The 19,408-nt window shown below is 64.8% G+C and overlaps 1 protein-coding gene across 1 annotated transcript; it reads left to right on the forward strand.

The window, feature by feature from the left end:
• Positions 1-337: 337 nt before the first annotated feature.
• Positions 338-9,075, forward strand: MEX3D (mex-3 RNA binding family member D). Its single transcript, XM_082736964.1, has 2 exons — positions 338-974; positions 6,865-9,075. Exons 1-2 carry the CDS (start codon positions 395-397, stop codon positions 8,253-8,255), a joined length of 1,971 nt encoding a protein of 656 aa, XP_082593090.1. The 5' UTR covers positions 338-394; the 3' UTR covers positions 8,256-9,075.
• Positions 9,076-19,408: the final 10,333 nt, after the last annotated feature.

The raw sequence follows: 19,408 nt of genomic DNA on the forward strand, positions 1-19,408 counted from the left end.
CCGCGCCCCGCCACGTGACCGCGCCCCGCCCCGCGCGCGCGTGCGCCCTGCCGGCGCCCCATTGTTGGCCGCGCGCGCGTCACGGGGCGGGGCGGGGCGGCCGGAGGAGGGCGGCGGGCGGGCGGGCGGGAGGGAAGCAGCGTCCGCGCCGCCGCCGCCGCCGCCGCCGCCGAGCCCCCGCCGCCGAGGAGCAAGCAGAGTCGCGCCGCCGCCCCGCCGCCCGCGGCCCGAGCAGCCCCGCGCCGCCGCCCCGCCCCGCCGCGCCCGCCCCGCCGCTGGATGCCGGCGGCCGGCGGCCCAGCTCTCAGAGGCGGAGCGCGGCGGCGCGGGCGGCGGCGGCGCGGGCGGCCGGCGGCCGAGAGGCGGGGGCGCGGGCCCGAGCGCTAGCGCCGCCATGCCCGGCTCCACCGGCCAGCCCGACGGCGGCGGCGGCGACCCCAGCCCGCGCCCCCCGCCCCCGCCCCCGCCGCTGCCGCCGCCGCCGCCGCCCCTTCCCGAGGGCGCAGAGGAGGAGGCCGCGCCCGACGACGCGGCCGCCGCCGCCGCGCTGCGCCTGGCGCTGGACCAGCTCTCGGGGCTGGGGCTGGGGGGCGCGGGCGGCCCGGACGAGGAGGGGGCGGCCGCGGGCGGCGGCGACGGCGCGGTGGCGGCGGCGGCGGGCGGCGCGGACGGCGGGGCGGCGGCGGAGCCCGCGCCCCCCGACGGGCCGGAGGCAGGCGCGCCCGCGGTGGCCGAGGCCGTGGCGCCGGGCTCGCTGGCGCTGCTGGAGCCCGACGTGAGCCCGCCGCCGCCGCCCCGGCAGTCGCCGCCCGACGTGTTCGCCGGCTTCGCGCCCCACCCCGCGGCCCTGGGCCCCCCGACGCTGCTAGCCGAGCAGATGAGCGTGATCGGCAGCCGCAAGAAGAGCGTGAACATGACCGAGTGCGTGCCCGTGCCCAGCTCCGAGCACGTCGCCGAGATCGTGGGTCGCCAGGGTGAGTGGCCGCCGTCTGGGGCGCCGCCCCCGGGGTCCCCGCGCCGCGCGCCCTGGGGAGGGGGACGCCGCAGCCCAGCCCTGCCCAGCCCTGCCCGCGGCCGGACGCCAGACCCTGGCCACGCCCCGCGTGGGCCCGGGCCTCAGTGGCCGCCTGTGCGCCTTTGTCCTGCCGCGGGCCGCGCGAGAAAGTTAGACGCAGCCCGCGCGCCTCCCCTCCACGCTCCGGCCCGCCGCTGCCTTTGTCTGGGCTCCTCCGGCCGGGTCAGGCCCCTCTGTGCGGCGCCTCTGCCCAGGCCCTGGGCCGCTTGCAGTGGGATCCCAAGAACCAGGGGTCCCGGCTGGGCGGTGGGCGCTCCACACCCGAAGCAGGCACGGGGCGGGGCTCGTTAGGGCTTGGGGGTGTCTCCGCGGCGGGCTAGGTGGGGGTGCTCAGGCAGGTCAAGAGAGAAGTTTGGCGTGCAGAGAGGGTTGCTCATCTCCACTTGCCAGCTTGGGGGCTCTTCCGAGGGTGGGGGGAGCACAGGATGAGGGAGGATCCCCACCCCGCTCGAGCATTAGGGGACGTGCTTTGCTTAAGGACCAGCTGAGAATGCCGTCTGGAGGTCCGGACTCCTCGCCGACCCTCTGGCAGGCCCAGGGCAGCAGGCCCGGGGTGTGAGGGTCCCGGCGGCAGCATTATCAAGAGTCCCTGTGGCCGCCCCATTGTTCTCTTTGTTAGAGAGCCAGTCTGAGATTTGCAGGGTGACATCAGGCCGGCCGCTGCTCATTGGCCCTGGAGCTGGAGTGGCGGGGCGGGCGGGCTGAGGGTGGTGGGCAGTACTCCGCTGGACACACGCCCACCCACCCTTTTAGTCACTGGCCCCCAGCCCCAACTTTCTCCTGCCTTCTGCCTGTAGCTCCCTGTCCCCCACTCCCTGCTTCTAGGCTAGGTTCTAGAACTTGGGGTGGGGTCTGGGCGGGGCTTGAGGTGGAGCTCCAGGACACTGGGGCTGGCCTTTGGGGGCTTGGTAACAGGAGCCAGAGACAGGTGTGGGGGCATTGAATTGCAAGGTGGCTTGTCTCGATTGACGCCGGGGGCAGAGGACCGTAGGGAGGCTCCGGACACTGCCCTCTCTGAGTGCCGAGTGGGAGGGGGTGGTTTGGCCAGTGAGTCCTCTGGCTTTGGGTGCAGGTGCAACCGGTCACGTGTCATCCCCCCATCTGGACACCAGGAGGACCAGGTGTGGTGCTGGGCTAAGGAACTAGGGCTTGGGACCGGGGGAGGGGACAGGTGGTCCTCAGAGCCCTGTCAGCTGCCTCCCCGGAGCCAGCCCAGCAGGACTGCAGGCCTGACCGCTCCCCTCCACCGCCCCGCCCGCCGCGGCCCCTTCCCTGCCCCGGTCATCCGCACCTGCGCCGGGCTGTGTGCGGACCGTCCAGGCACCGGTGAGGACGGGGGGACGGCCGTGGAAACCCAGCCTGGGAGCTGTTGTCCGGAGTCTCTAGGCCGATCTGCTAGCCAGGGGAGCACGGGGGGTGGGGGGGCGTGTTCCCTGTGAACACGAGTGTTCTGGTGTGCCCCAGGGTCCTCTAGGGAGGCTGAGTCTGCCCCATTGGAGGCAGGAGCCACGCAGGGGCCTCCGCACCTATTCCCGGAGCCGGGAATTGGCCCCACCCGACCTCCCAGGTGTGCGCTTTGGTGCTTGATGACTGGGTGCTGGCCTGGGGTCTTGCTGGTGGCAGAGAGGAAGGCAGGCCCTGGGGGGAGCAGACGGGGCTGGCTCTGTGTCCCTGGGCAGATGAGCTCTCCGCTCCGTGATGGGGGGACAGCATCTCCCTCGAGGGTTTTTGGGAGGATCCTCCAGTAAGAGGGTCCTAATCCCAGCCCTGGGCTGCTGCACAGTGGCCCCCCTGAGTGGGGTGCAGGGTCCCGGGGAGGGGAGCACCAGTGCCAGGACACGGTGGCCCCTTTGCCAGCCCTTGATTCTCCCAGCTCTGGGACCTCTGTGGCTCCCATCTTGTCCCGCCCAGGTGTCAAGCACAGCCTGGAAGAGTCTTCGTGACCCAGTCCTGCCCCCTCCCTCCCTGCAGTCACCTGTCCGGTCTCCCTCTCGGTTCTTGGACACGAAGCCCGTCCTGTCTCCCCGTCCTGGCTGTCGCTGGGCCAGAAGGCCCTCCTCCTCTCTCAGCCCGGGTCTGCAGCCACTCCATCCCCTAGAGGAGAGGCCGGAGTCACCCAGACCTGGGGTCTTCCCTTTCCGGGATGCTCAGTCGCTCTTCTCTGAGCTGGTTCTTCCATCCTAGAAGGGTCCCTGCAGCCCCCGGGAACGGGATAGGTGGTTGCAGCCCTGCAAGTTCTCTCCTCCCTGGGGCTGAGTGGCCCGGAAGGTGCCCTGCACGGGAACCTCAACCTGCCCCTCCTCACGGAGACTCAAGAGACCCCCCCCCCCCAGAAGAGCCTCCGTAGCTCGAGGTCACAGGAGGCAGGGATGCGGGCTGAGCGAGGCCCGCGGGGCTGGGATTTGAGCCTCCGTTGCTCCGGCTCTGTGTGCCTTGCAGGGAGCAGAGGCCAGGAGAGGATCTTCTCCCTTCCAAGGCTCTGGGCCAGGGGGTGAGGCGTGGCGGGGAACGGCCCCATTTTATAGACAGGGAAGACGGAGACTGGAGAGAGTCTGCAGCGGTCTCCTGGAGGCTGGTGCCCGCTTGCCCCGGGTGTGACTTTGGGCCGGGTCTTCCCAGAGCCTCCGACCAGGTGCGCCCAGCGGGCGTGTGTGCCTGTGGGGCAGGGCCAGGTCCTGAGCACCCTGCCTCTTGCCCGGAGGGCGGGGTCAGGAGTGAGTGCGGGAAAGATGCCCGTGGGGGGCCCGGGCCGGCAGTCCCCACGATGCTTCCGAGTCTGCTGCTGTCAGGTGGGGGCCGGCGCGCTTGGACTGGCCCCCCTCCGCTGGAGAAAGCCGGTGGCACTTGGAGCTTTCCCTCTCTGACCCCCCATGCCTGGCCCCCCTCCCGCGGGTCTGGGGTGCTCTTTCTGGAGGCTGGGGACGGCACAGGGGTGTCAGCGGGCTGCCGTGAGTCTAGCTTGGGGGCCCCTTGTGTTGGCAAGCGTAGACCTTCCTTGTGTCTGGAGGCCCCCTGGGCTCCAGCTCCCCCCACGGGCCCACCCTGCTGGGATGGGGCCAGCGGCCCACTGGGTTTGGGGCGCCGGTCATCGTGAGGGTTTGTCTCCACCCTGTCCTTCCGGATGTCTGCCTTGGCCGGGAGCCCTCCCCTGGGGCGCATCCTTCCGGGGGGGGCCCTTCTGCTCCCCCTCACGGCCTTGAGGTTTCATTGATAAGTGTAGCCTGTGGGTCCTGTGTGGGGTCCCCCAAGCAGTGCCTGGAGCGCCCAAGTTCCTCAACACCCAGCATGCAGGGGGGTCAGGACCCCAGAATGAGGTCACGTGAGTGATGGGACCAGGCTCCACGTGGGGACCCGAGGCGCCCTGTTTGAAGGCAGGGCCCCGCCACAGTGAGGAGGGAGTGGACCGAATGGGGGACAGTCACCCCCATTCCCAGGCACACCTGCTTGTGTTGGCGGCCAGGCCCAGGGGTCCGCTTTCCAGCCTGTCGCAGCAATCCTTGGTGGCTGCAGGGTCCCTGTGGGGCTTGGCCGCTGAGCTCGCCCGCCGTCGCCCCTCCGGCTCATCCCGGCCAGGGCAGGGGTGGGTCTGGTCTGCTCTCACTGCCCAGCTTCTCGGACCTGGCCGTCCCCCCTCTGCCACTTCTTAGGGTCGTGGCGTGGCCGGGGCTTGGGTCGATGGGTGCCACAGCCAAAATGTGGCCAGTGAATTGGCAACCTCTGGTCCCCCGAGGGCTCCAGTCAGGGCCACCCTCTGGGAGGGGCAGGATGGGGCCAGTTTGTGTGCCTGGGGACAAAGGCTGCTTCTCTGCGCGGAGGCGGTCCCGCACGCACCTGGCTTCGTCCCCTGCCCTCTCTCCAGGCCTTGCCTCCCTGTCGCCCACATGGACCTGTGGGGAGTGGACACTTGGGCTGAGGCTAGGGTTCCCCGCCAGCCACCTTTAAGGCTCATGAAGGCCAGGTATCTGCTTGCGGTGCTGGGCCTGGGCCCTTCTCTTCCTGGGGAGGAAATGGAGGTGCAGGACAGCCCTTTGAGGGGCCGGTGTCATCCCAGTGCCGAGGCCCTTCCTTCCAGCTCTCCGCACTGGGGGAGTTCGGGAAGCCACACAGGAGGAACCGAGAAGTGTGTGCGGGGCCTCGTGTGGTCCGCGTGGCTTCTTGGAGGAAGGGGCACTGGGCTGTGACTTGATGCAGAGAAGGGGTGCAGGTGCTGTTGCAGCTGGGAAAGGTCGTGGGGGGCACCCAGCGCTGGGGAGCAGCCAGAGAGGAAGGACTGGCGTGGGGTTGGAGAGCTGCCCCCGCCCCCCGCCCCCAGCTACCAAGTCGGGAGGGAACGGCCCGAACACAAAGTGGAGGCAGCTCCGGGTCAGGGTGGGTTTGGGGGCTGCCGGCGAGAGGGAGGACCCCGGGCGGCGGGGGCAGGCAGTGGCTCAGGACCGCGGAGACGGGACGGAAGGCGGCGTGCCCGCGGCCCGCCCTCCCTGGGACGTTGCTCACCCGCTCACTTGGCTCTGCTTTGGCTCAAAGCCCTGGATGGGGCTGCTGTCTCCGGGCACGGCGTGAGGCTGCCCCCACCCCCAGACGCCCGCTCTCGCCTCCTGGTGCTCCCTGAGGCCCAGCGGCCAAGCTGGGCTCACTAACTTTGTATCTTCGGCTCCGGGAAAAGTTAGCAACACTGTTCTCTCTGTGCGGTGTCTGTATTGCAACAATGTCCCTGTGTCCGGCCAGCGCCCCAGAGCCCGGAGGGGGGTGCTCCAGACTCGTGGGCCAGGACTCAAGATGTCTCAGAAGGCCCCAGGGGTGGGAGTATGAGACGCCCCAGCCCGCACGCAGACACCCCTGTACGCCCCCCACGGTCAGACCCCCAGTCCGAGCGGTGACGAAGCACAGTGCCGTGTCCGTGAGCGTCCCCTCAGCAGCTGGGTCCGTAGGTCAGGAGAAAATGCGGGGCGGCTTCCACAGTCTGACCCTGGGCTGTCCCGCCCGTTGGCCAGGGAGCTAGTGTCCGGGGCGAGCTTTGTGTCCTCGACTGAGCGGCCACAGCAACCAGTGTTCGGCGCGTTCTGGGGGCGGCAGTACAAAATCCGGGTGTCGGCGGGCCACGCCCCCTCCAGCGGCTCCGACACCCCCTGGGCCGTCTTGCTCTCCCAGCTTCTGGTGGCAGCTGGCAGACCTGGTGTCCCTAGGCTTGTGGCTGCCTCGTGCTGACCTCTGTCCCCGTCCTGCCAGCATTCTCCATCTTCTCTGTGTCTGTGTCCCCCCCCCCATAAGGACACTTGTCGCTGGGTTCAGGGTGACCCTATTTCAGTACAGCCTTGCGTTAATCTATTACACCTGCAAGACTTTGCCAGGTGAGGTCCTGTCCACAAGTACCAGGGGCCATGAACTTGGGGGAGACTCTTTTCTTTTTTTTTTTTCTTTTTTTTTTTTTAAAGATTTTGTTTATTTGACAGAGATCACAAGTAGACAGAGAGGCAGGCAGAGAGAGGAGGAAGCAGGCTCCCTGCTGAGCAGAGAGCCCAATGCAGGGCTCAATCCCAGGACCCTGAGATCATGACCCGAGTTGAAGGCAGAGGCTTTAACCCACTGAGCCTCCCAGGCGCCCTCGGCGGAGACACTCCTCAGTCCGCACTGGGGTCCTCGTTGTCTCTTGCCTTTTTGCCAAACCCACCACCACCTTCAGGTCTGAGACCGGAAGGGAAAGGGAAGAGCGAGTGTGAGGAGATGGGGTGGGGAGGGCCCTGGGGAGGGGCCCCGGGTCCTCACTGTCTCCCCCACCCCCACCGCCCCAGGCTGCAAGATCAAGGCTCTGCGCGCCAAGACAAACACGTACATCAAGACTCCGGTGCGCGGGGAGGAGCCGGTGTTTATCGTGACGGGCCGCAAGGAGGACGTGGAGATGGCCAAGCGGGAGATCCTGTCCGCCGCCGAGCACTTCTCCGTGATCCGCGCCACGCGCAGCAAGGCCGGCGGGCTGCCCGGCGCCGCGCAGGGGCCGCCCAACCTGCCCGGACAGACCACCATCCAGGTGCGCGTGCCCTACCGCGTGGTGGGGCTGGTGGTGGGGCCCAAGGGCGCCACGATCAAGCGCATCCAGCAGCGGACGCACACGTACATCGTGACGCCGGGGCGCGACAAGGAGCCGGTGTTCGCCGTGACGGGCATGCCGGAGAACGTGGACCGCGCGCGCGAGGAGATCGAGGCGCACATCACGCTGCGCACCGGCGCCTTCACCGACGCGGGCCCCGACAGCGACTTCCACGCCAACGGCACCGACGTCTGTCTGGACCTGCTCGGAACGGCCGCCGGCCTCTGGGCCAAGGCCCCCAACCCCGGCCGCCGGCCCCCCGCGCCCGCAGCCGGCCTCCGCGGGGACGGGGCCCTGGGCGCCTCCGGGGGCCCCGATGCCTTCTACGCGGGGGGCCGCGGGGGGCCGCCGGTGCCCGATGCGGGCCCCGCCAGCCCCTACGGAGGCTCGGGCAACGGGGGCTTCACCTTCGGCGGGGACGGCCCGGGGGCCCCATCGGGGCCGCCCGCCCCCGAGGACTGTGACTTTGGCTTCGACTTCCTGGCGCTGGACCTGACCGTGCCCGCCGCCGCCACCATCTGGGCGCCCTTCGAGCGGGCCGCGCCGCTGCCCGCCTTCAGCAGCTGCTCGGCCGCCAACGGGGCCCCCGCGCCCCCCGCCCCCGGCGCCCGGCGCAGCAGCGGGGCCGGCACGCCGCGCCACTCGCCCACGCTGCCCGAGCCCGGCGGCCTGGCCCTGGAGCTCCCGCTGGCCCGCCGCGGCGCGCCCGACCCGGTGGGCGCCCTGGCCTGGCGGCCGGCGCAGGGCGCACTGTCGTCCTTCTCCGGCGGCGCCGGCTTCCCCGCGGCCACCTCGCTGCCCAGCGGCTCCTCGGCCTCCGCGTGCCCCGCCCTGGACTCCGGAGTCCCCGAGGGCGGCCGCAAGGCCTCCGTGGCCGCACCGTCTGCTGCCCCGACCCCGACCCCTGCCGCGCCCGCCCCGTCCTCGGCGCGGGAGTGCGTGGTGTGCGCCGAGGGCGAGGTGATGGCCGCGCTGGTCCCTTGCGGCCACAACCTCTTCTGCATGGACTGCGCCGTCCGCATCTGCGGCAAGAGCGAGCCCGAGTGCCCGGCCTGCCGCACACCCGCCACCCAGGCCATTCATATCTTTTCGTAGCGGTGCGGCTGGCCGCCGCAGGCCCGGGGGGCGGCACGGAGGGGGCGGCGCGGCGGGGGCGGCGCGGCGGGCGCGGCGGGGCCAGCCTTCACAGACCAGCTTTAACTCGGTCCCAGGCGTGGAGACGACTGCCCGGCGGCATCTCAGTTCCTAACAAATAAACAGTATTGAATCGACAGGTTACAATAAAACAGAGAGAAAAGGTCTGTTTGCACTTTTTATTTAAGACTCCCCACCCGCCAGGGTGATCTTTTTAAGGGGTAAAAAGTATATAGATAGATAGATAGATAGATACGGTTTTTACAACTCTGGGTTGTCCGTCTTTGGGACCTGGGTTTCTGACTCGACGGCGCTGGCTTCGGAGGCCGCCGCAGCCTCTGCAAATCCCGTCGAGAAGGGCCACGTTTTTACCCCCTCTGCGGGCTGACGGCTGCCCTTGCGAGTGTTGGCGTGGGACAGGCTGGAGGGGGCGGGGTGGGGGGCGGGGGCCCGACCAGAAATTTCTAACTTTGTGTTTTTAATTATTAATCTCCTGTGGTTTCTGTTGTCAGTTTTTAAATTTTTTTAAATTGTGTTTTTTTAAGCTTTTACTTTTTACCTCTGTGTATATGTAGGGAATTTATAGGGAAATATGTACTTTATGGAATAAATTTTAAGAACTAAAAATATATTTTATTTTAAATAAAGTAACGGACCTTTAATCTTACACAGCTAAATTACTGATTATATATTTGCTGAGCTGACTTAAGGGTTCAGAAAATTGTATCAAGAGTTTTATTTTTTGACTTCAAAGCCTTCTTAATAAAGTCTTTTTACTACACGTGAGCCCTTGGCGTGGTGTGGGGTGGGGGGGCTCGGGAAAGGGAGGATGCCGGGTGCTCAGAGCCAGCCCCCTCGTCCCTTAATCTTGCAGATAAAGGAATTTGGACTCAGGATGTGCCCCATGTCCAAACCCAGGCTCTTCTGAAAGCCCAGCCCTGGGCCTGCTTCCAGATGAGGGCCCTGGGCCTGAAGGGGGAGGAGGTGCAGCCTGGCCCCTCTTTTCCTGAGAGCCAGCCACGGGGCCGGTAGTGGCCGCCGTGGAGAGAGGGGGTGCCAGGCTCTGATGGGGGGCGGGGACTCCCAGTCCTGTTGTGCAGAATGGGAACCAGGTCTGGAAATCCCACTCCCAGAATGAGTTCCTACACCTCCCAGTCCCCAAAGGACATCTGAGTGATGGCCACACGTGCCATCCCTCACTCACTGGGTCTAGTTGGGAGCAGAGGACCATGGCCGTGGGGCCACTGGACAATTCGGGGTGGGACTGACTCCAGACTCAGGGCCATAGGATTGTGGGTTGAACCACTGCAGCCGGTGGGTGCCAGCAGAGTGAGCGGAGGGTGGCTCTGAGGCACAGAACTGCTCCAGGGACAACCCGGGGGCCTGGGGGCTGCTGGCTGAGTGGGGTCTGAGCGGGCACGGAGGAGGGGTGTGCAGAACAGCCTGCTGGGGAAGCTGGGAAGGCATGGCAGCGCAACCCGGAGGGCCTCCAAGAGGAGGCGAGGGGCTCAGGAAGACAAGTCAGTGGGACAACAGGAAGGGCGCCCCACGGGCCTCGTCTCCAGTGAATGGGGGCCCTAGCAGCCCCTCCAGCTGAGGGTCAGCCCCTGGAGGCTGCAGGACCTGGGGTCAGTCTTGAAGCACCACACACACCCGGGGGTTCCAACCCACTCTGACTGGAGTGTCCCCATCTGTGAAGCGGGGACGCTCCACGCTCCAGCACTGGTGGGGATTGTGGGTGAGGCCGTTGAACCGTGGGCCCTGAACCCGTGAATGGACCTTATTCACAAAAAGGGTCTTTGCAGATAGAGTGAAGGACCTTGAGGTGAGCTTCCCCAAATGAGGGCGGGCCCGACGTCTAATGACCAGTGTCCTTAGAAAGGACATACAGAGGGGGGGTCAAGGCTCAGATAGAAGCCGTCCGAAGATGGAGGCAAGCCCAGGGGTGCCTGGAGCCCCCAGAAGCCGGGAGAGGCAGGGAGGGCCTTCTCCCAGAGCCCCCAGAGGAAGCCAACAGTGAGGGAACAGATGCCTATTGTTGGAAGCCGCCGACTTCGCAGCAATGCGCTACAGCAGCCACGGGGACCAGAACACGGAGCCTGGGGTCTGGCCCACACTTCAGCGGGACGGTCGGACACGGCTGGTGTGGCACCTGGTGAGCCGGGGTGAAGTTAGACCACCGCCCCCATCCTGCAGGAGGCTATGGAGGCCGAGGGAGGCGAGAGTGCGGAGACCACTCCCCCTGACGATTTGGACACAGAGAAAGCAAGCAGCCCCTCGAAGGGCTGAGAGGTGGAGAGAAAGACAGGACATCAGGGGGTTGAGAGTCAGTCCTTGGAAAGGAGGTGGGGGCTGGAGCCCCAACGAGGGGTTTTTGAAAGATGCAGTGGGGGAGGGCCTGATCTGAGGACATTCTGTCCTACAACTGTCCGGAGATGTCTGACGGCTGTGCTCGCTCCCTGCTGAGGGGCTGTGAAGCTGATCACTGGGAGGCCAGAGTCACTGCGGCCCTTGGGAAAAGCTGAGAGATGGCCAGAGGCGGATGCTTGAGCTCGCTGGTTGATGCCCTGGATCCAGCTGTGCCTGAAGGCAGCACATCCTGACCTCTCAGTTCTGAGTGCCAGTAAAGTCTCCTGCTTTGCTTAAGCCACTGTAAGCTGGAGTAACTCAAACTCAAAACCACCTACAGGGGCCATATACCTGCCCGGAAAGCTGGGGAGCATTTCCTGCGGTGAGGGGTACTCGGCCAAAGCAAAGCAAACATGCTGTGCATTCAGCTTCTGCACCAACAGACACACTCAGGGAAGCTAAAGTGTGACTCAAGCTTCCATTGCCCTTGTCACTCATCTCTCTTGGTTCAAGGGCTCAGCACATTGAGGTGACCCTTGTCCAGTGTCTTCTGAGAAGGCCTCTCTTCTGGGTCTTACCCGATTTCAGGGAAACGATGAAGAATAAGCCTGTGGGTCTCCCCATCTGTGAGGCTGAGCCATCCACAAAGTGGGCTCAGTGTGGAAATGATATGTCACCTGCATAACCACGTGTGTCCCTGGCACGTCCCTGGGACAGGAATCATGTCACCCTGAGCCCACCACGTGTAGGGAAACACGGAAGCTCTAGAGACAGACAGCCCACTTCCTGCCCCTGCGCACATTATCTCCCTGACCTCGGTTTTCTTATCTGTAAAATGGGGGCTTAATCCCCTGCGGCTGAGGACAAAGCCTGGCTGACGTTACAGGGGGGTCTGCAGCTGTCCCCAGCTGCCCTCTCTGCCCTCACACGAGCACATCGGGGCGGGGTCAGTTCAGACAGAGCCCTCCGAGGCCGGGAGCCGGAACGGGAGAAGAGCAGGCGAGCCTGAACCTGGGAGGCTCGGTGCGCGCTGGGCGGTTGGATGAGTAGATGGATGGTGCGTGAGTGGGGGCGGGAGGGAGGGATGGTGGACAGACGGATGGACAGACGGACACACGGAAGGACGGACGGTGGGTGGATAAGTCGGCACTTCCGAGGAGGAGAGAGCAGTACTGCTCGGGAATCCGGCGGGGCTGGATAGAGCGGTTTGCTGGTCGGGGGGAGGCATGCGGCAAAGGCTTGGAAGGGGTGTGGGGTCGCTGGTCACCCTCAGGGAACAGAGTCCGAGGGGCAGGTTCAGCTAATGGGAGACAGGTTGAAATGTTTAACTGGAACATGGCCTTGGGGCTCCTTCCATCTCATCCACCCCGGTCAGGCCTTCCCCGGCGGCCCCCACTTTTGCCGCAGCCTACCTCAGCCCTGGAGAAGGCCAGGCCGGCCCACGCCGGACGGCAGCGGCCGCCGGCATGTCTGTGAACGGCTGCATGCGGCTGATGGCTCGCACACCGGGCAGCGCTACTCTAGCACGTTCCGGTCCAGCATCGTCTAGTGATGGGACCACGATGGGAATGTTCTAGATCTGCACTCTCCCTCACAAGAGCCACCGGCCGCACCGAGTGACTGAGCATCAGAAAGGTGGCCCGTGCAATTCAGAAAACAAACCTTTGCTTTTGCTTTAATTCAATTTAAATAGCCACAGACCAACCAGGGAAAGCATCTGGGAAAGTACTTTATCTGCAGATTTTGAAATAGTTTTAATCCGGGGAAGCAGGAAGACCAGAAGGCCTGGAAGCTGCCGTGCCTGCCCGCGTGGCAGAGGTCCTGCTCTGACTGTCTCTAAAACAGCCAAGTGGTGGGGTGACCCTGCGTTCCGGGGCCGGCGTCCTCACCAGGTCCTCACGAGAGGGCGGCAGAGGGCGGGGGTCCCGGAGACGGGCAGACCGCGCGCTGCCGGGCGTTCTGGGACTTCGAGCCCCGAACTGCCTGAGGGTATGAGCCGAGTTTGCCGGGAGTCGGGAGGTGGTCCCAGGAGCCTCGCAGCGCCGGGGCAGAGTCACCCCGAAGCACTCCGCACCCGGCTGAGCCCGGGGCCTGCGCAGGGAAAGTACAAAAGGCGCCAGCACCCCCGGGGACCGCAGGAAGCCCCGACGCTAGGGGCGCCCCAGGGCACGGGAGCGGCTCGGAAGGGAAGGGGCGCTCAGGGGCCGCGGCTGCAGCAAGTCCCCCGGGAGGCGCAGGGCCCCGGCGAGCGCGGGCCCCGGGCGCACGGCGCGGTCGGACGCGCCGCGGGACACGCTTCCCGCGGACACGCGTGGCGGCTGTCGCGACGGCTGGTCCTGGGCTGGAGTCAGCTCGAGCAGGACGAACGTTTGTTTGCCGAACTCGGCGCGGAGCGCGGCGGCCGGGGGCCCGATCCCGGGACTCGCGGGGACGCCCCGCGCCGCAGAGAGCCCGCCGGTGCCTCGGGGGCTCCGCCCGGTGAGGCGAGGCCGCCGGGCCGCGCGCCGCGGAGCTTGACCCAGAGCCAGAGCCGCGCTTCCCGAGGCCCGTTTCTCGCCGTAACCGGCAGCGGGGGGGCACGAAGCCGAAGCCCCCAGCGCGCTGACCCGGGCCCCTGCACCTGCTCCGGCAGGCCCCGCCCCCGAGCCGGCGGGAGCGCAGCCGCCCGTCCTCTGTCGCCACCGCGCGGCCGGGACCGCACATGACGCCCGGCCCTGGCGCGGAGCGGGGCGCGCGGCGGTGGGTGAGGGGACGCTCCGGCCCTCCCGCCCGGGGCTGCGGTCCCCGCAGGGCTCAGACAGGCCCGCCTTGCTCACCTTTCTCCACTGACCGGCCCCGGCCCAGCAGCTCTGCGCTGCCACAGGCGGGCCCTGCGTGTTTGTTGATTGACTAAACAACAGGGCTTCGCCAAGCGCCGTTTCCCCTTTGCTCACACCAGATCTGGCCGCGTTCAGAGCTGGAGGGGTGACCCAGGGCAACCCCAATAACCCCTGTCCGCGGAGAACTTTAGCACCGTTCCCAATAGCAGAAAGGATTCCAGGTCGTTGGCTCCCCCCACCCCAATTAAATAGCATTTTTCTACTCAGTGGGGGGGCGGGGTGCGTCCTGGATGTCGTGGAGGCTGGGCTGGGGGAGGCGGGCGATCAGGTGAGGAGGCAGAATGAGGTCCCGTGCTGAAGGACGCAGGGGGCCAGGTCCCAGAAGTTCTGGACGCTGGGCAATACAGTGTATGTCTGATCCTAAAGGCGCATCTCATTGGGGTGCCTGGGGGCTCAGGCGGTGAAGCGTCTGCCTTTGGCTCTGGTCATGACCTCGGGGTCCTGGGATGGAGCCCCGAGTTGGGCTCCCTGCGCAGTGGGGACTCAGCTTCTCTTCCTGCTCCTCCCTCTTGTTCATATTATGTCTCTCTATCAAATAAATAAATAAAATATTTAGAAAAATGCATCTCATTATTCTCCCATCTGGAAAGAGAAGTTGAGATTTGTCGGTGGAGAAAATCGCACCTATTTACGTGGATTGAGAGCTGGAAGACTGTTTTCTACTGCCTCAGGCAGCAGATGAAGGTCACCCCGTTTGTTTCTTAAATTCCACGTATGAGTGAAATCACACAATAATTCTGATTGACTTATTTCACTCAGCAGAATACCCCCTAGTTCCATCCGTGCTGTTATAACTGGCAAGTTTTCATTCTTTTTGATGACTGAGTAATATTCCACTGTATATATGACCCACATCTTTTTTTTTTTAATTAAGATTTTATTTAGTTGACACAGAGAGAGAGATCACAAGCAGGCAGAGAGGCAGGCAGAGAGAGGAGGAAGCAGGCTCCCCGCCAAGCAGAGAGCCCAATGCGGGGCTCGATCCCAGGACCCTGGGACCATGACTTGAGCCGAAGGCAGAGGGTCAACCCACTGAGCCACCCAGGCGCCCCATTATTTTCCTTCTTTTTGAGGCTGAATAACACTCCGGCGTATGGATGGACACATTTTGCTTAGCCGTTCATCGGTCGGCGGACTGGGGATGTACCAGTATTGGAAAGCAGATGGAGCGTGGAGGTCACTGTGTCACTGGATTCACTGTAACTGCGAGAGCTTCTCTTGCTGAGCACGGTCTCCTGTGACTGACGGCAGCCTGGAGAGGCAGGTCTGCTTTCACCCGGGGCCGGATACTCTTACTGTCGTGCTGGCGGCTGCCAATGGGCCCAGTGTCTGTGGGGACTCACAGCTGAGGTTTCCACTGTGCCCACACCTGCCGTCCCTCTGGCCGGGGGGTTTCTCTGCTGGGGGTGGGTTCAAGGTCACTGCAGCCTGGCAGGACCACTAAACACAATGTCCTGCTCTATGGGTTTGTCTTTTTTCCCCTAACCTGTTAGACCACAGTCTCACCCCCTCACAGCAAAGTCATTTGGGGCTGGTCACTGTCTGTGGGGGTCCCGGACTCTGGGGGCGCTGAGCAGCGTTCCAGCCCCACCCTTCATGCCTAGACACTCCCTTTCTCCCCCTGACAGTGTCTCTAAAGTCTCCCGGGACACAACCCACCCACCATCAGAACCCTCTGTCCCCCCTTCACCCCCCTTTCTGTTCCCGATGCTGGGTTGTCCCTCAAAGGACACAGTAGTGAAGACTCACCTGCAGGACCCATGGGCCCAAGGAAGACCAGTCCTCGGCGGGGTCAGCTGTGCAAACTCCAATCTGATCACAACGGCTCTGAAGTCCGAAGCTGTCCCACCTGCCCCCCCACTCGGAGGGCTCCACGCAGACTCCACTCGGCCTCATTCCAAGTAGCCCTTCCGAGGGACTATGTCCCGCCTAACGCAGGTCAGAGCTGATTCGTAAAACTCACTGGTGTGGGAAATCCAAGCAGGGAGGAGACGACAGGCGGCCCACAGGACCCGTGCCGATGACCAGAGGCTCCAAGTCTCAGACATTTGCCTGCTGCCCACCCGCACCTGCCCCCCCCACCACCCGCACCAGGTGGCCATCCAGCTGCACCTGCACCTGCCCGCTTCCCACCTGCACCTGCTTGCCGCCGGGGGCTCTGAGTTCCAACGGGATAAAGACACTCAGCAGAGCACATTAGAGACCTCAAATGATGAACATGAATATCTTTTTTTTTTTTAGATATTTATTTATTTCAGGGAATGAGAGAGAGCATGAGGGGAGTGGTCAGAGGGAGCAGCAGACCCCCACCCAGCAGGGAGTAACGTGGGACTTGCTCCCGGGACTCCAGGATCATGACCTGAGCCGAAGGCAGATGCTTCACCAACTGAGCCGCCCAGGCGCCTGTAGTAACTATTTGTCCGCATTCAGACTTCCCAGGGGGGTTACTGTGATCATTTAGCATCGGTTCCTTTCCGTCTCCACACACACACTCCTCCTTGCTGGCTGCTCCTGTCACCCCCGCAGTGGCTGAGGCCTCGCCCGCTCCTCAGAGCCGGGGCGGCTTTAAGAAATAGCAAAGCCCAAGCCTCTAGTTCTGCTGTAATGGGCCTGGGGTGTCACATGGGCGGCGAGGATGTTTTAAATTGTGATACAATACGTATAAGATATAATTTACCACTTTACAGGCGCCTGGCCGGCTCAGTCTGTGGAGCCTGTGACTCTCGATCTCAGGGCTGTGAGTTCCAGCCCCATGTTGGGTGCACAGATTACGTAAATAAAAACAAAGATTTACCAATTTAATCATTTTATCGTGTACCACTCAATGGTATTAAGTGTATTCCCCAAATTGTCCAACAGTCACTTCTATCTCATTCCAGAACATGCCATCAGCCCAAAAGAAACTCCAACCCCATCAGCCTATCCCTATCCCTCCCCGGACCCCAGGCCCCACGAGCCCCTTGCCGCGCGTGGAGGGGCCTGGTCAGGGCGTGTCACTCGCGTGCACTCACACCCGTGCGGCCTCCTGCGTCCGGTCCCCTCCCCGCGCGTCGTGGGCTCGGTCCGTCCCGGGGCCGCGCGGGGGGCGCCTGGCTCCTCGGGTGGCCGGGGACCCTCTGCTGCACGGGGGACCCGCCGAGTGGGCCCGTTCATCCGCCAGTGGACACTCGGGCTACTTGAACAGGGCCACCGCGAGCGCTGGGGCGCGCACTTTAAAAGGATCGTTTCTCCGGTGATTTTTCAAGGCTAAGCTCAGGCCGCTGACCCACCCGACCGGCTCCGGCGCGCGGTGGCGGCCCTCCCCGCGCGGGCCTCGCGCTCCTGTCACCGGTGCCCCCGGACGTTGGCGCCGCGACCCCGCCCCCGTGCGCCCCCCGCGCTCCAGGTCGCGCGAGCACCGGTTCCCACTCCCGCGGCGCGGGGCTCCACCCCACTGCCCCGAGCCCCGGGGCCGCCGGCCCGGCCCGACCCGGGCTCACGCCTGTCGGTTCGCTCGCGCCGCGGTGCGCGCTGCCTCGCCGGGACCGCCGCGGGGGGACGCGCGCGACCCCCGCCCCCGCCCGCGCGTCGGGCCCGCGAGTCTCGGGGTGCGCGTGGCCGCGGCGCCCGCCCGCGTCGGCGTCCGCTCCGGCCTGCCCGGGACTCGCCGGGGGTCGCGCGCACCTGCCGAGGGCCGCGCGTCCCTTCCCGGAGCTGCACGTGCCGCGGGGTCCTCGTCGGTCACGCGCGGAGACCGGACTCCGCCCCTCTCGGTGACGTCACACACGGTTGCCGCGGCCGCAGCCAACCAGGCCCGCGCGGCTGCGCCGCCTGGCCCCGCCCTGCTTGCTGGTGATTGGAGGAGGCGTTGCACCACGCGCCCGCACAGACCAATGGGGACGCGGTCGCGACGCCCGGCGCGGAGGACGGCGAGTGGCCCGCGTCCGTGTCCCCGTCGGCTTGGCCGGGCTCTCCGCGGCTCGCTCTGGAAAAGCAGCTCCCCCTGGTGCGCGTTGGCCGCCGTGTCTTGAAGCTCCATCCTTTGCAAACACCCACAAGCGGGCGGTTAATGGTTTTATTTCTTGAGGTGCGCAGTTGCCCTGAAGAAGATTCCAGAAACTCGCGGCCGGGCGGTGTGGGCACCTCGCCCCCTCCTGAAGTTCTCACCCTCAAATAGGAGCTGGCCTGGGAGGTCACCCAGTTACTACGTTCTGTGGGCGGGTTATTTGCTGCGCCGGCACCGCTGGCTGCTCGGTGCCTGCAGGCAGGAGGGTACGGGTGCTGCGGGTGGGCACTGCGCAAGCTGTGTTTCCCCCGGAAACAACCGTCTGGGCAGAAGTGCAGCGGGTCCTCTGCATGTCTGGCAAGTGTACTAGCTAGCCCTTGCTGGGTAACGAATCAGCCCAAACCAACAGACTGGAAGCAGCAATACATACTTGTCCTTTTTGATCATCGTTTCTGCATGTTAGGAGTTCAGAAACGGTTGGGCTGCCTGGTTGTGGCTCACGGTCTCTCATGGGGTTCCGGTCCACACGTGGGCCAACTGGGGTGGCCCACTCTGAAAGCTCAGGGGGGTTGGAGGACTCACTCGTACGTGCCCACAGAGGCTGTTGGCGGGAGGCTCAGGCCCTCGCCCCATGGACCCCTGCCCAGTTACCCGAACACCAGCAGGAGACAGCAATGCAAACCCACCCCCCCGCCAGTCTGCGACCCCAAAGGCGGCCAGGCAGAAACCAGCTTTTATGACTGAGTTTCTGAAGCCACAGACGGTCACTGTTGATATCCTACTGGTTACACCAGCCAGCCCTAGTCCCTGTAGACCGTCTACACAGGGGTTTGACTACCAGGAGAGGGGGACTGCTGGGGGCCCTCTCAGAGGCCACCCACAGAAGACCATCCGTTGAGAGGAAGCACAGCAGGGCAAAGCAACATGACCACGGGACCTCAGCTTCCCTTGCCCACTTCCAGACCCCACTGTCTCCTTTGAGGTGACTCAGCTGGCAGGAGGAGGTCATGGAGCCCAGGCCAGGCCAATAGGCCTTAATCTGGGACTTTGGGCAGCACTTACCAGAGAGTTTGGCCATTCCTTTCCCCCGCAGTTTGCTGAGCTCGTAGCTCCAGCCTGTGCCAGGGGTCACCTTGTCACCAAGCCACAAGAGCCCGCTAACGAGTGAAGCCCTAACTACAGATGGTCGCACAAAAGATGGAGAAAGAATGGGAGAGAGGGGCAGAGGGAGACCCTAGCCTTCACCTGAGCCCCACACCCAGCCTTGCCTGCAAGTGGCTCTTCTGACCATTTCAGAATTAGAGACCCATCCTTCACATCCTAACAGTTAGGAGGGGTTTCTGTCCTTTGTAACACGATGTCATCAACAGATGAAGGGCACATTCACAACGTGTCCGCCCGCACACGGGAGCATGCCCGGCCCCAGCTGGAGTGAGGTGCCCCCACCCACTGCCCAGGGGACAGACCAGAGCCCACGACATGCGGGGAGGGAGCCAGATACAGGAGGCCACACAGGGTGTGAGTCCACGCGTGTGGCACGCCCAGACCAGGCTCCTCCCCAGACGGGAAGGGGCTCGTGGGGGTGGGGGAGGGGAAGGGGATGGCTGCCAGGGACAGGGTTTTCTGGGGGTGATGGAATGTTCTGGAACTAGAGTGATGGTTGCACAGCATTGTGAATACACTCAGTGCCCCAGGTCGTGCAGTCTAAAGCCGGCAACTGCGTGCTGTGTGAATCACACATCAGTAATGATGACCACGACTACAGCAGAAGGACAGGAAGACCAGAGCGGCGCAGCGTTCGCTCCCGCCCCCCGCGGCCCCTCTCCCGCCCACACCCCTTCCTCGCACATTCTCCAAGGGCTCCAAGAGTTCCTGCCTCTTCTACACAAAACAATCTCTCG

Source organism: Mustela nivalis, assembly GCF_964662115.1.
Source record: "Mustela nivalis genome assembly, chromosome: 1".
NCBI lineage: Eukaryota > Metazoa > Chordata > Mammalia > Carnivora > Mustelidae > Mustela > Mustela nivalis.

Excerpts from the sequence above, each read along its gene's own strand:
- MEX3D (XM_082736964.1), top strand. The coding sequence starts at position 395 with ATGCCCGGCTCCACCGGCCAGCCCGACGGCGGCGGCGGCGACCCCAGC. Across the intron at positions 975-6,864 it reads CGAGATCGTGGGTCGCCAGG|GCTGCAAGATCAAGGCTCTG; the intron begins GTGAGTGGCCGC and ends CCACCGCCCCAG.